Below are 16,090 nucleotides of genomic sequence, written 5' to 3' on the forward strand. Positions count from 1 at the left end.
TTTAATTTGGCATTTTAATAAATGGAATCGGTTTTCAAGTGGTCAGATGTTCACAAAGGGAAAGGATGACAGTTGCACTGGAGAAAGCATGACCTCCTTTCACATAAGCAACTAGCTTTTAGATTGGTTCAGCTACAATGTAGTTTCATCCCAAATGGCAAAGTAAAAAAAAATAAATCTTTGCCATTGTCAGCCATTATTCTTGCAATACTAATAGCCCTATATTCAGTCAATAGCTAGGTGATTTCATAGGCATTTCACCACAATTTCAGACTATATATGCACACCTTGCACATTACTAATGTAATTTATCTTCTTTTGAAAATGGCTACTTCCAAATTTATGAATACTTCTAGTCTACAACTATGCCTCATCTTAGCATGAAAGTTTATCTTTAAAGGTTCAGAAAGGTTTGCAAAGCTAATTTCTCAGTTGTGAAATTACAGGCTGGTGGTAAACTTCCTAAGCATATACTCTTTCAAGATTCTACATTTAAGACTACATTTGGTAGAAGAAGGGCAGGGGGGGGGCTTTAAAGAAGTCCTTTATTTTTTTTTTTCCACAATCTTTGCATTTAAAATACACAAATAAGTCATATTTAAAAATCTTACATTGCCCATCTTTTTACCCACAGTTAGAAAAGGAAAACCCAGACCCTTCACAGTCTTTGTCTTATTGGCAACTCACAATAAATGTTGGTATTTTAATTCTGTAACTGTTGTACTGACAGTACTTTAGAGATTTTGTAGTATGCTACAAAGTGATGAAAACTGTCACTAAAGAAGTTACAACAAGCACTGTAATCTGTCAAGTAGAATAGAAAAAGTTCCAAGTATCCAGTAACTGAGACAGTGTGCTGGGGAGTAAGTGAGCAAAAACTAAGCACTGATGTTTACTTAAATATTCTCAGAAATAGAACTTGACTAGAATCCTTATGCATAAGAATACATTTTTTCTAGGTTTTCTACTGTTCACATCAATCCACTCTATACAAGCCAGTCCACCTCCTCTATGAATCCACTCAACCACTTCTATTGAGAAGTTTACCTACCTTGAAAAGTCCTCTAAGAAACATTTTACATGATGCCACCATTCTTAAATTTATCATTTAGAGATCCAAAGTGCACACTAACTATATAATTCCATTTGGACAATCCAGTCAATGCTCCTAATGTGCTACTCCCCACCCCAGTAATCCCTGTAGACTTTCTTCCAAGCATATCTAGCTGGGCAGCAACATAAAAATGTCAGTCTTTGTTTACCCTCCAAAACTTGTCAGCTATTCCATTTTTCAGGAAAAAATTCACATAAGGCACAGTTTAAGATATTTAACAAATACACTTTCCCATCTACTTTTGCAGGCCACTGTATCAGTTATACTCGTGCTCCACGAAATTCAAAATAAAAAGACACAGAAGAGCTCAGTTGTTTGCTACTAATAAAACCAGAACCAATTCATCTAGAACATTTGACTCTAAATAGAAGTAATTTTGTCAAGCATCACTGTAGCATCAACATGGATTTACAAAGCCACAATTAGCATAGGCATCTAAAATTCCTCATTATAGCACACTTGAGAAATTACTTTCAAGTCCAGAAAACCCACAGTAAAATACCTATTCAATGTTAGAAGCCATGAAGTGACACTCAAATGTTTAAAAATAATGCAAGACTTTTAATTTAACAATGTGCAGGAATATTCTGTCAGCATACAGAGTTAGCCGACTGTTTACCTCAGGTAAATTAGCAAAAAATTGGACAAATCAGTCTTAAACTACCACTGCAGCCACCAAAACCATAGCAAAACACACACACAGTCATGTTCAGAGTCCTAATGGGTGTTAATTAAGACAGTAAAAGTATCAGATACTGGGCCCACAAGAACAAAAGGGATGTTGCCTACATAAGCTATTTTTGAAGCATCATTTAGAATTACATGTACCTACATTTGCTGAAGAAGCAAGTTCTACCTCAACTAACAGATACAAACAATCTGTATGTCTACAGGACATTCTTCAGTAACTCTACCAACATTTACAGCTATTAAAAAAAACCAACAACTTTTAAGTTTCTCCTAATAGCATGTGCAGCAGACCTAACAGAGAGAGTACAAGCATTATCTGTAGTAGTCTCTCTAGCAGATCCCACTTTCCAGCTAGAAACATAGACTACTTTACACATTACTATTTCTTCTACCTTTTAAACAATTGGAAACAACTGGGAACTCATCCCTACTTTCAGCTCCCAGACAAGAAAAAGGCTGAGAAGGGGAAGAGGGAGTTCAAGCCTCCTTAATTTACTGTTTTGTCCTTTGATAGCCAAGTTAGTAGTCATTAAAAATTTATTCCTGCCATCTCACAGCAGAACATGTAAGCAGTCTGGGCTCACAATGTCATTCTTACTGAACTGAGAAAAAAAAATCACTGGCTGGTTAGGGTTTTCTGGGGAGGGATGTCAAATTAAAATCAAGCACTTTTCTGAAAAGGAGATGGGTCCCCTAAAAAAGCAAGTACAAAGATACAGACTGCATTCAATTATTAATATTAAAGTTAATTACAATGCATACAAATGCATAATCTCATCAAAAAAGAACTTAAGCAGTTCAGTAATTTCATATTAAAAGTACTTTTAAGCATCTTTTAAAATGTTTGATTATCTCCTGTAACAAAAAACAGAATGGTGCAACATCATGGCACTTAATTTTAGACTACTGATTGAATTCAAAGAAGACATACCCACTGCTGGTGCATCGTATTCATCCCCAAGTAAAATTTCAGGAGCAGAATATGCAAGAGATCCACAGCTTGTAGTGAGCTTCTTTCCAGGCTGAAATTTGTTGCTGAAGCCAAAATCAGTCAATTTCACAAGTCCTTGTTTTTCAAAGAAGACAACATTCTCTGGTTTTAAGTCTCTATGAACTACATGCAGTTTATGACAGTAGGATATAGCATGAACTATTTGAGCAAAATATTTTTTTGCCAGATCCTCATTCAGACCTTCTTCATGCTTCATGATGTAATCAAACATATCTCCCCCATCACCTAGCTCTAAGATAAGATAAAGCTTAGTCTGGGTGTCAATCACTTCATATAGCCGTACTATATTGGGATGCTGCACTAGTTTCATGCATCTCACTTCTTGAAAAAGATGTCCGGTGGCTAAAGTGTCCAGCTTGGTCTTGTCAATTACTTTTACTGCCACTTTTTCACCTGTAAAGACATGCCGAGCAAGTTTGACCACAGCAAAATGCCCTCTGCCCAAAGTTTTATCCAAGTCATACAATCCTGCAATTTTTCCATCATATCCTCGTTTGAAGCCTGCCATTCTGTGCCAGAAGATGAAATACTATTTAGGATCTTTGGAAATGTGTTCTTTTCATATAAGGGTATCTGATGCAAATAAATAGTCCATTGTCACTGCCGAGCATACCTAAAACCAAAGAGACAAGATTATATATTTGTATAAAAATAAGCAAAATTACTATCCTGTAAATCCTCCTGAAGTTACACTGACACATTATTACAGACTACTCATTGAATTCTTCAGAGGTTTTTGCAAAGGGTTTGATAAACCATGCTGTGGTAACAAACAGGTTTTTGAAATGGCATTATCATTATGCTCGAAGAAAGTGAATTTCAACAGTGCAACAATGATAACTTGTCTAAAACGCAGCAGCCTTTATGTTCTTGAGTTAAGAAACCTTGCAAGCAACACTAAGAAATAAGTGCTGTAAGGACTGCTTAAACTGGCGCAGCTGCAACCTGTAACTTTTCCAGCTACATTAGAAATAAGCTGAGTAATACAGAACATTGACAAGAGGAACATGCTTGATTTATCTTAATTTTGTCTCATGCCTTCATGTTGCAGCATGAAACAGCTGTAATATAAAGTTTTGATGCCATGACTTTCGACTTCTACCTTCTCCCTTTTAACAGCTTCCTGTTTAACAGGAACATGTCAGAGTGACATACAAGATTTCATTTTGTTACTCTATTTAGTTTGAGCATTATCAATCAATACTGTAATTACAACAAATGAATATAGATTTACAGGCTGAAATGAAATATTTGGGTTGGATGTACTCTTAGTAATCAATAAAAATTCTTAAATATTTTGACCAGAGTTACAAAAACTGGTGATAAAAAGTTTCCATGTAGGCTGCATTTGTTCAGCACTCCTGGGAATGAGTCAGGAAAAGAGGAAGAACTGAAAGGAAGGGGAAAGAATTCAAGAGTTCACCTCATTTGTGCTAAACTCCTGCTTACCAGTCAATAAGGCATTCAAGCAAACAAGATCCAACTTGTAAAACAGTCACATTTCACAGAATTGTCACAGAATAATCATGCTTGGAAAAGATCTCAGAGATCACCCAGTCCAACCATCAACATAAAACAAACAAAAACCCACACAAAAACCACCACACCCCACCAAAAAACACCCACAAAAACCCGCACAACCTCAGCCTCTAGAGCATGCCCTGAAGTGCCACATCTACACATTTCTTGATTACCTCCAAGGATGGTGACTCAACCACCTCCCTGGGCAGGCTGTTCCAGTGCCTGACCACTTTCAGTATAGAAATTCTTCCTAATATCCAATCTAAACCTCCCCTGCTGCAACTTCAAGCTGTTTCCTCTGGTCCTATCGTTATTTACTTGGGAGAACAGGCCAACACCCACCTCACTACAACCCCCTTTCAAGTAGTTGTAGAAGGCAATGAGGTCTCCCCTTAACCTCCTTTTCTTCAGACTAAACATCCCGAGTTCCCTCAGCTGCTCTTCATGTGACTTGTTCTCTAGACCCTTCACCAGTTTGGTAGCTCTCCTCTGGACACACTCCAGCATCTGTGTCTTTCTTATAGATAGGTGCCCAGAACTGAACACAGTACTCAAGATGTGGCCTCACCAATGCCGAGTACAGGAGCACGATTGCTTCCCTACTTCTGCTGGCCACACTATTTCTGAAGCAGGCCAGAATGCTGTTGGCCTTCTTGGCCACCTGAGCACACTGCTGGCTCCTGTTAAGCTGGCTGTCAACCAGCACACCCCCAGGTCCTTTTCTGCTGGGCAGCTCTCCAGTCACTCTTCCCCAAGTCTGTAGTACGGCATGGGGTTGTTGTGATCGAAATGCAGGACCTGGCACCTGGCCTTATTGAACCTCATGCAATTGGCCTTGGCGCATCAATCCAGCCCATCCAGGTCCCTCTGCGGAGCCTTTCTACCCTTGAGCTAATCAACACTCCCACCCAACTTGGTGTCATCTGCAAATTTACTGAGGGTGCACTCTATCTCCTCATCCAGATCACTGATAAAGATATTGAAAAAAACTAGCCCCAAAACTGAGCCCTGAGGGACACCACTGCTGACCAGCTGCCAACTAGATTTGATCCTGTTCACCACAACTCTCTGGGCCCAGCCATCCAGCTAGTTTCTTACCCAGTGAAGAGTACACTTGTCTATGCCATGACATGCCAGCTTCTCCAGGAGAATGCTGTGGGAGATGGTGTCAAAGGCCTTGCCAAAGTCTAGGCAGACAAAGTTCACAGCTTTCCCCTCCTCCAATACATGGGTCATAGAAAGAGATCAGGTTGGTCAAGCAAGATCTCCCTTTCATAAACCCATGCTGGTTAGCCGTGATCCCCTGGCTGCCCTGCATTTGCAGTGAGAGCTCACTCAAGATGAGCCTCTCCATGATCTTTCCCAGTTCTGAGGTCAGGCTGACAGGCCTGTGGTTCCACAGATCCTCCTTCTGGCCCTTCTTGTAGATACGAGTCACATGAGCCACCCTCCAGTCATCTGGGACCTCCTCTGTTGACCAGGATTGCTGCCAAATGATAGAGAGAAGCTTAGCAAGCTCCCCCACCATCTCCCTCAGCACTCTAAGGTGGATGCCATCAGGCCGCACAGACTTGTGAGTGTCTAGGTGCAGAAGCAGATCATTAACTACTTCCTTGTGGATTGTGGGGGGCTGTTCTGCTCTCCATCCTTTATCTTCCAGCTCAGGAGGCTGAACACCCTGGGGGTAGCTGGTGTGACTATTAAAGACGGAGGCAAAGAAGGCATTAAGTATCTCAGCTCCCCCACCACCACATCCAGTGGATGGAGATTCTCCCTGGCTCTTTTTTTATTGATGATGTATTTGTAAAAGCTTTTTTTTTTCTCTTTCTTTTTTTGTCCCTTATGTCAGTGGTTGAGTTGAACTCCAGCTGGGCTTTTGCTTTCCTAATTTTCTCTGTATGACCTCACAAGATCTCTGTTCCCCTTGAGTTGCATGTCCCTTCTTCCAAAGGTGGTAAATCCTTCTTTTATTCCTAAGATCTAGCAAAAGCTTCCTGTTCAGCCAAGCCAGGCCATCTTCCCTGCCCTTTGATCTTATGACACATGGGGAGAGCCTGCTCCTGGGCCTTTAAGATTTTCTTCTTGAAGACCATCCATGCTTCCTGAACCCCTTCACCCTTCAGGACTGTCTCCCAAGGGACTCTCTCAATTTAAACCTAGTTTTGAAGGTCTTGTGTCCCACTGCCACTTTTTTTCCACACACAAATCCTCCAGAAAAACCTTTTCCTGCATCTTTAACTTAGATGGAGGTTTAAATAAAAATCTGTACCTACCAACCTCTGAGTTGGTACTTCACAGAAATATGAAATTAGATGGCTTATTGCCAACTGAATAAAATACAGAAAACATAGCTCTTTAGAATATGCTTTCAGTTTCAAACCTGAACTTCAAAAACAAAATGTATGAAAAGGAAGCTAGCAAACAAATAGACCTTTGCATTAGTTATTCTCAAGTTGAAATGTAAGCATTAGATTAAAAACACTCCCTGCTAAACAAGTTACTTCACAGGCAATAAAACTAATGAACCTGGTTTCATATGGATTCAATTACAAGGTTGGGGGTCCTACAAGGATTCTCTGATGTTTAACAAGCTTACCTTACTGCTTCTCTCAGCTGGAGCCATGGTATAACCTCTTGTCTATCCAGCTGTCTACTTCCACCAAAGCCATGGGAATTCAGCTTGAGACCTCTACCCCTGTAAAATTTGAATGAAATCAATCAATTTCTAGAATATCACAAATTAGAGAAGGAACAGAGTAAATGCAACAATAAATATTAGGGTTTGGGTTTTTCTTTAAAGATAGTGATTGAACTTTTAAAAACTTAATTGGCTTTTGTGTTACTGTACTCTTTCATTCTGCTACTAAGTACTGTGCTTCAGATGCTCTTCTAAAAACTACTCCACCAAAAGATGCCATAGTATCAAAACTGGGGTTAGCATGTCTGTTTTCCCAGCACATCCCAAACTGCTAATCTAACAAACCTTCCCCTACCACTACCAATTCATCATGTAATACCATCCCATCCTTATTCCAGAAAGCACAAGACTAGATTAGAGCATGCTACATTAAACCAAATGACCACATCAAACACTCTCCTAGCTGGTAACTAACCATTAAAGGATGCATAGGGAAGAACACAGTACTATGACAACATAATGATAAGTAATTAAAACTCTCCTTAAAAAAAAAAAACACCTCATTTAAAAAAAACAAACTACTTCTTTACATCAGAGGGCAGTGGCTATGTGCTTCATAATGATTGATGGATTCTACCCCAACATCCCCCATGAAACTGGGCAGATGCTTTATTAAAGAATGTGAATTTTTAATATCAAGAACATCCTGCAACAAGGAGTTTAATAGCTTAACTATATGCTGTGAGAAGAACCACTCTGTCTTGTTTGTTTTTAAACTTTTAATAAATTGTGCATCTTCTTATTCACTGTTTCAAAACAAGAACTATCATACTCTATTTACCTTGCCTTAAGGAAATCACAGTTTTAGTTTCCTCCCTTCCTAAACTCAGTTCAATCTTGTTCAAGTCCTAGTCTATCATTCATTTTAGAGGTTATTGCACAGGCTAGAACATACTTCTCCCTGAACATTTTCTGGTTTGTTCTATACTACTTTCTTAGGCAAAGTTGTGGTGGTTTTTTTACTACTACTGAGCATTGTCATAATGTTGATACAACTATAATAAATAAACAATGTTCCATCATACTGACCTAACCCCCAGAACAAAGGCTAACGAAAGATAGTCCATGCACACACGAACCACCTAACCTTAATCTGTACGAAGCAACAGAGAAGGTATTAACCAACAGTGCCCCATATGGTTGTGTGATTCCAGAAGCTCATTTCTAAAAGGATTGCAAGCATTTAAAAAAAAACAAACAACAAAACCAAAAACACAACAAAAAACCCACCCCACAAAAACATGCTTTATAAAACTGCTGTCTCCATAGCACCCTAATCAGACTCTTCACTCTTTCTACATTAAGGAAATAATAAAAAAGAGTATACAAACATACCAAAACAATTTTTTCAAACTGCCACTAGGACATCATCCCTCCTTAGAAATCTCTTCAACCCATAATGCATCCTATTGTCAATACCTTATGGTAAACTACTTAACAGTTTAAGAATTCTTAAACTAAAAAAAAGGAAAAGTTATTTCAAAAAAGAAACAACCAACAGACAGCCATTCCCTATGCAATTGAAGTTACCACCTAACTCCACCGTTCAAGTTTTTACGGACCATTTCTTTCTTGAATATCATGACAAAATGCAAGATTTACATCTCTATTCACGTGAATTCATCATGTCCTACAAATCTGGCCCAGATCATGAAACACTTTTTGTCTTCAAGGAGACATGGCTTTAAGAAAGATTTTTTCTGTTAAGTCTTTGATTTAAAAACAACATCTGCACACAAGATGGAGCTTTCTTAGTGCATGGCAAAACCAGAGTTTTGCTACTGGAAGAGGTAAGGAAGATAGAAGTATAAAAGCCTCAGTCAATTTTTACTTCACTTCTGTTTCTTGTATTCAAGAAGGTTGCACCTCTGGAGCAAGAGGGAGAGAGCACACCCAGCCAGATGTAACAGAATGTAACTTGTCTGAATTTAAGTAACTGCAATACTCAGCAGTAAGAAAAGATTTATACATAATTATTTTGTTCACTTGACACATTCCCAACCATCTTTGTAGAAACTCAACAAGTAATTTATTTCTGAATGATATCTCTGAATGACAATACACATAAACATCGACCTGTCAACAAAACTCCAGCAAAAATCAGTTATGTTTAAGCCATGGAGAAATACATCAGACAGTAATCAATAGGATAAAAGCTTACAGAAATGGAAGAAAAACTATGCTTACTAATGTCACAGCCCAATTATCTGAAATAAAATTAATGCAGATTTATTAACAGTTTAACACAAACACTCCACAATAATAGACCAACTAACTTTTAATTCTGTGGTTTTAAAATTCATCTTCAGAGATGAAGCTCCCACAGCTAAACACAAGGATCTTAGATGCACACACAGTTTGAACTGAACATAACAAGAATCGTTCAGTAGTAGCAAATGGGGGATGTAAAACTGTCACAGGGTATACAGACATAATTACAATTTAAATGGGCTACCTAAAGGATTGCAGTTGCTTTATCAATACTTATCAGAGAATTACTTTCTTTTTTCAGTTTCTCTCTAGAGTAAGAAAGCAAAATTAAGGATCAAGAGTGCAGTTTCACAAGGTACCAGCTTCCAAGCTGAAACCTCTTTGTGATCCTTACTTTGCAGTTGTCTCCTTAGTTACATCAGCAAAACTTTTGGAGCCAGCTATAAATGGAATAATCCAAAACTTCCAGATTTAACACATTTACTACCATAATGCGCTATAGTAGGGTTAGCTTTAATGACAGATCATTTCAGTGATCCTACTGAATGTGACCTATTGAACATTTTTACCAAATGAAGAAGCTGCAAACTGCAGCCTGGGACAACCATCTATACTTCGCCAGCAAGTCAAAATACAGCCCAACAAAAAAACATTTAAGTGACATTTAAATCACAGAAAATATTTATTTATCCTTCTTTTAATTCACATCAACTCAATTCCTTTGTAAGTTCGTTTTTCAGCTTTAGAGTTTGGGTTTTTCAGTTGGCAAGCTTACTAACCATTAGCAGCATTTAATGTGGCTTAATCATGGTTTTAAAAATGCAGTTTTCCCTAACTATGCCAGAATTCAGCTATGCCCCCAATACTCACTTTGTGCAATTTAGACATATACCAGTAAATAGATTCAGAACAGATCCTTCCTTCCATGGAAACTAATGTACCCTATCCCACAAAATACTGCAAACAGTCTCTGTAACGGAGATCTGCAGAAGCTGTTCCGTAATACCACATGCACCCTATTAAGAGGCTTAAACAACAGTACTGCAATCTAACCATATCTAAAAGATGGATGAATAGACCTCTAATAGGTCTGTTTAGAAAAGCAGCATGTTTCAGAGACACTTTTTTCTTTAGCAATTCATCCCATCCAAAAAGTTTCACTAGATTATACATTAGATGTAAGACCAGCATAGTTTGTCTTACTTTAATGCATATATTAGCTTATTACTTCAGAAAATGAAGATTCAAGGTTGCATTTCAACAAAATGTTAGAATTACATCAATGCAAAAACTTCACTGCATTCTCAGGCTGACAGATACATAAGCTCAAGTTGCTTTTACTGGGACTCATCTGTCCACAGACAGCTAATCATTCCTGTCTCACTTCACCATGAATAGAGAAGCAGCCAACACAGATAAGAGTTTACAATAAAATAAATTGCACCCTAAAGAAGATGCTAAATAGATAAAATTAATCATTTATTAGAAGTACACATTTTCATTCTCTGTAACACAAGTTTAGGATGACTAGTTCAGTGGATGTACACATTACACTCATCCACAAGGCAGATTAAATAAATTCCACCTTGTTTCTCCTTTTGGTCTTTTTTTGTCTCAAATGAATAACAGCATCTATACCAATCACCTCCTTAGTACATAGTTATATGTTGAGACTTAAGTTGCTATTCTTCCTAGAAAGAGTAAAGCAAAATTTGAAGTAAACTGATCACAGAGATAGAGAAGCATTTTTTTTTTAACCCTGAAAACAATTTGTACTAATCATTAATATCTGAGAGCAAACTGAAGGAACTATCAACTCAGTATATGAACTGCAAAACTGTAACTTCTCACATTTTTTCCCCCAATATTTCTCATCAATTTTATCTGCTATCCTACTTTAAGATACCTTTCATGGCCTAATCCAGGAGCCTTTAAAAACAGTCTCTTTGTTACTGTGTGAGCCACCACTTACATGTGATGATGTTACACCTTCACCAGTATGTCAATCTACTTTTCCTAAGAGGGCTTTCGAATACCTTTCCTTTTATATAAGGGAGAGCCAACATGCTAGAAACAGGTACAAAGTGTTGCAAGAGTCAGGTGTGAAGAACATACACTCTTAATGCATAGCACTTGCTCTGAAAACTAGCCATGATTCTTTTCCTCCAGAATATATGACAATTTTTCAGCCTCATACTATCCAATATTCCTTGAATATTTAAGACACAATAGGGGAGTTAAAATCCCAAGAACCTGTATTCTCCCTTTGCTTCTACACACAGGTGTCACAGTTCAGCAAAGCCCTTCCTCCCCCAGCTTCCTGTGCAGAGTAGGTTCTTCAAGGTGTACATTCACTTATTTTCATATCATCATCATCTCCCACAGCACCAACATCCACCTCATACTGTATTACAAAAATATCAAGATGTATCAGCAAATCTCTCTACCATTCAGCACAGCTCCATCTAAAACTATGAAGATAAGAATTATCAAGTAGTTCAATGTTCCAAACAAAAAGATTTAACCTGAACAATCTAGTGGTATTCCCTAGTTTTAAGTAGGCTTCAGAATTTTGCTCTGGAAAGATACAAGAGCTGCCAATTGCTCAAGTTTTGCCATTGAACATTTGGGAAGCCTGTACTGAAATGTCAGTTTTTCATTATTTCAGAATGTACTGCAGGCATCAGAGCTACCGATACCTAGCCTTAACTCTTCTTAGAATCCAGAAATAAAAAAATGCTAACAAGAATGCTTCAACTCTAAGGTCTATTCAGTAAGCAGCAGCGATATTTGGCAGGTCAATAAACTTAAAAAAACATCGCTTCTGGACCTATAAACAAAAGGGTGGGGGAAGGGTAGAAGTATTGAGTTGAGAAGAAATTGAGACAGAATAGAAAATGACCTGAGATTCAAGATCAAGACTTCAAGGCAGCTCTGACATATAAGAAAAATTAAACTTAATATGATACACAATTCAGGATATTGTCAACTAAAGAACATATTTATTTCTTAGGCAAGAAATTCCCAAACGTTTAGACCTATAAGACTGCTGTAAACCATCCTGTTTTCTTAAAGATTAGTACAGTCACGCCAAGCACGGACAGTTTATTTCTTTCACATGGGTTTGCAAAGATGTGGTAAGTGGTTTGCAGACTGCTATTAAGAGCAAACTAAAATTTGAGAACTATGTTGTAGAAACCCCACTATGCAAGGGTTTCTCACAACTTTGTGAGAATCATCATCAATACAGACAAGTGAAAAAAGCCACTTGATCTGGATTGGTCCTTCAAGGTACCCCACCTTAAAAGTCAAGGATATGCATTTCCTTTTATTTTTTTCATAACAAACAGGTGTATGAGAAAAAAAAACACAAACACTGAAGCAGGTATATACTGCAAAGCAATACCAAGATTATGATTACAGACTAGATGTTGAAGCTACTAACAGAGATGTGTTGTGAGTGATTAAACTATGATCCATTGACAAACCCATGATTAGCAGTCACTGGCATCAGTTCCAACTGCCTCTACTTGTGAAATTGGGTATAAGCCCAAGATACTTTCATAACCATGCTGATAATCACTGGAGTTCACAAGGCACTTTCCATTTCTAAGAGGAGGTATTACACAAGACAAATGCAATCTACCCTATGGATTTGAAAACTCAGCAACAGCTTTACACCATTTAAAGTCCTCACAGCAGCCAGAGGTCCAAAATAATTAATTTCATGGCATTCATGTTTTCCTCTTGTGCCTACTCTCAAAGTCTAGTATGTAGCTAAACAAATAAAAAAACCTCCAATAAAAACAGACACCATCACCCTGTTCACTTATCAGGTGCTTCAGCAATACACCACACAAGATCTAAAGTTGCTCTTAAATTACTACTGAAGAGGAAAAGAGGAATACCGAACCTTTCTAAATGGCCATGTCTTCCTAAATTATCTCCTGCAAAGTAGTATGCGATAACATCTCTTAGAAAGGACTTGCTCCACATCTTATTATATCTGCTAGCACTTTCTTTTTATATGTGTAAATTGGTTATAAAGCTTTGTTCAGATGTCATGATACATAAAAAATAGTTTCAATTGAAATTATAATATTTTGCAGTTCCCACTGAAAATAAGTTTGTCCTCAGCTACAGGAAATTCACATGGGTGTCTTGGTTACAGACATTCATAATTCTAACCAATTAAGATCTGCTATCAAAAAAGTCTGAAGATAACAGAAACCAACAAACTTTTCAGTCAACCATCTTATAAGCAACAGAGATAACTCATGGTAGTTTGACTTCCTAGGCCAAAGTTATACTTTTCCAAGCTTGATAGGCAGTATACCCAGGTAGCTTCTCAAAGGCTTTAACATTCTAAAACTTCTCACTTTTTTTCTTCTTGTTTTTTAAAAAATATAAAAATAGGAACATGACACTGATGAAGAAGTACTTTGCATATCAGACAGAAGTCATGTAATTGTGATTCATGATGGTATCACTATCTTTTAGACAGGACACTACATCTCTATTTCCAGAAAACCTACTGCAGGAACTTTGCAGAGGAGAGAAAACACAAGATTTCTATTCCACCAATCTGGAATCTTTCAGAAGAATTGCCTCATCTACTCCACATTCATGAATTCTCAGAATTGTTTCACCTTTTTCAAGTGTCTGTTTATTAATATCACCACATAACTTTCTCATGCCAGACAGTGTAGCAAAGACAGCCTTAAACATTCCACCATTAATCAAGGAACACTTCAGTGTAGCTTAAGATTTTGATAAGTTACCACTGCTGTAACACCTATCACCACCTTTGTTGTGTAAATTCAGAATCAAACATGCTTTTTATTCTGTGTCAGGGGAGGTGAAAGCATCAAATGCTAGCTCAAATCTGAGTATTCACATGCAAATACGTGCATAACTTCTTAGTACCTATTAAAAGCAATAATAATTTATATTAAATTTCTTATTAATTATGAGCTCAAATTTCAGATAGCTTCATTTGTTTAGCAATCTCTCTGATAAGTCAATTCAGTACCTAAGTTTTACGTCAGGTTGCCTCCAAGATGCAGACATTTTCCACCTAGGATACAAACTACTTAAACCTTAAGAAACAGCACCTACCCCAACCTACAGCTGCTCAGTTACAATACTTCATCACAACTAATAACATCCTAAACTAGTTAGGAACTGGCAGACACCTGAAATTCACCATTCACATGAACTAAAATTATAAAAGTCTAAGCTACCACCTCATCTCTCGAGTCCAGTCAGTTACTAGATAGGAGATCACTGCAGAAAACAAACAATTATATATGAAGAAAAGACTAAAAAACAGCCTGTCAAATTTAGTGCAACATTCCTGCTCCAACACTGTCATAGAAGACCACTGTACAACTGAAAGATTCAGCTTTTCAGAAAGTGAGCATGCTCTGTCTTATATTTCACAACTGTAAAAACTACACAGCACTTTTCCTCATTAAGTTCTTAACATTGGTGACTTAATCAAATTATGTGTACTATAACTCTGCAAGGGTAAGTTATCCTGGAATTGTAAGTGAATATCCAGTTTTTAAAATCCTCTTAAGCTCTTATATAATACTGGTATGTGTATTAAAACAACAGCTATTTTATAGTATTAAAGAATCTGTAGCATTTCAGTTAAGTGCTTGAAAGCAGTGTGACAAGGAGGATGCAGAGAACCTCATACATTACTGATGTTCAGAGCTTAGGCCATTTAATATCAGTACATTCATCATAAACTGCAGTTCAGCCCTTTATACAAAAGACAGTGTTCCTGATCTGAACCATGTTGCATTGTTTTCTTGCATTAAGACATAATTAGAAAATACTATTAAGCAGAAATGGATAGAAGTTCACCAAGAAGTTTCACAACTACAACATTTCAGTGGAATTTTGAAAGCAGACAAAACCCAAGAAAAGTACTGCATTTTTTCATGAGACACATTGCGAGGAAAAAAGCAAGCTGCACCAGGATACTGTGCCCTTGGAAGCGAGGCAGGCAACAAAGCAAGACAAAGGCACTAACTTGGCATTACAGTTGCTAGTGGGATAAAAAGGACAATGATACACTGAAGGTGCAGACTGCAAAAGAATTACTCAAATATAATATCAACAGTAGGGAATTAGAGCATTAGAAGAGACCAGGTTGGTCAGAACAGTGCACAAGAAAGTTGACTACTGCAAGCACACAAATATCTTCAGTACTATCTTAACACACATACTCTTAACACGCGATTTGTGTAAAATAATCAGAAAGCAGATTGTGTATCTACAGGGCAACAACCCACAGCACACAGGAATATTAGCTCTCATAGCAAGATGACTCGAGAAACATCAGTAACCTGCACAGCAATTTCAGTATGTTAAACTCAGTATGTACTTTCTTGCTTCTCAATTGTGTAAAAAGGGAAAACTTTATATGTCCACTTAAGACTTTATCTTCCCTTTTCCCTGTTTTTGTTGGAAGTCTCAGGTATGAATCATAAAGACTCCCTTAAAAGAGCCAGATGAATGTGCTATCTTAGATGACACCTTGTCTACCAGGCACTACTCACAGCATTCAGTTTAGCTTCTCTCCCAATCACTTGAAAAATCATGCATCATTTTACTATTTTTCTGGAGATACAGAACATTTAGGTAAAATGTGAGACAAGACCAGACTTTCTTCTTCTTAGATTTTATTGTTAATACCTCAAATCTGATTTTTTTTTAATGCTAGAAAAAGGGGCAAATATTAGTAGACTACTTAAGTTAACATTTCAACATGTTCCACAAGGTAAAATTTGATTGCATTATGTAGCAATGGCTGTTATCTTGTAAGTTTGTT

At 37.5% G+C, this 16,090-nt stretch overlaps 1 protein-coding gene across 3 annotated transcripts in view; it reads right to left on the reverse strand.

The window, feature by feature from the left end:
• The window catches only part of SNRK (SNF related kinase), a 42,568-nt gene that overhangs the window by 24,401 nt on the left and 2,077 nt on the right, over positions 1-16,090 (reverse strand). For all 3 annotated transcript variants that reach the window (XM_051610590.1, XM_051610591.1, XM_051610592.1), the window contains exons 2-3: positions 6,934-7,032; positions 2,736-3,429 (exon numbers count right to left, since the gene is read on the reverse strand). In XM_051610590.1, coding sequence (XP_051466550.1) covers positions 2,736-3,324 — 589 coding nt within the window. In that variant the 5' untranslated portion in view covers positions 3,325-3,429; positions 6,934-7,032. The remainder of the gene's footprint in view (positions 1-2,735; positions 3,430-6,933; positions 7,033-16,090) is intronic.

This window comes from Apus apus, chromosome 2 (genome assembly GCF_020740795.1).
Source record: "Apus apus isolate bApuApu2 chromosome 2, bApuApu2.pri.cur, whole genome shotgun sequence".
Classification (NCBI taxonomy): domain Eukaryota; kingdom Metazoa; phylum Chordata; class Aves; order Apodiformes; family Apodidae; genus Apus; species Apus apus.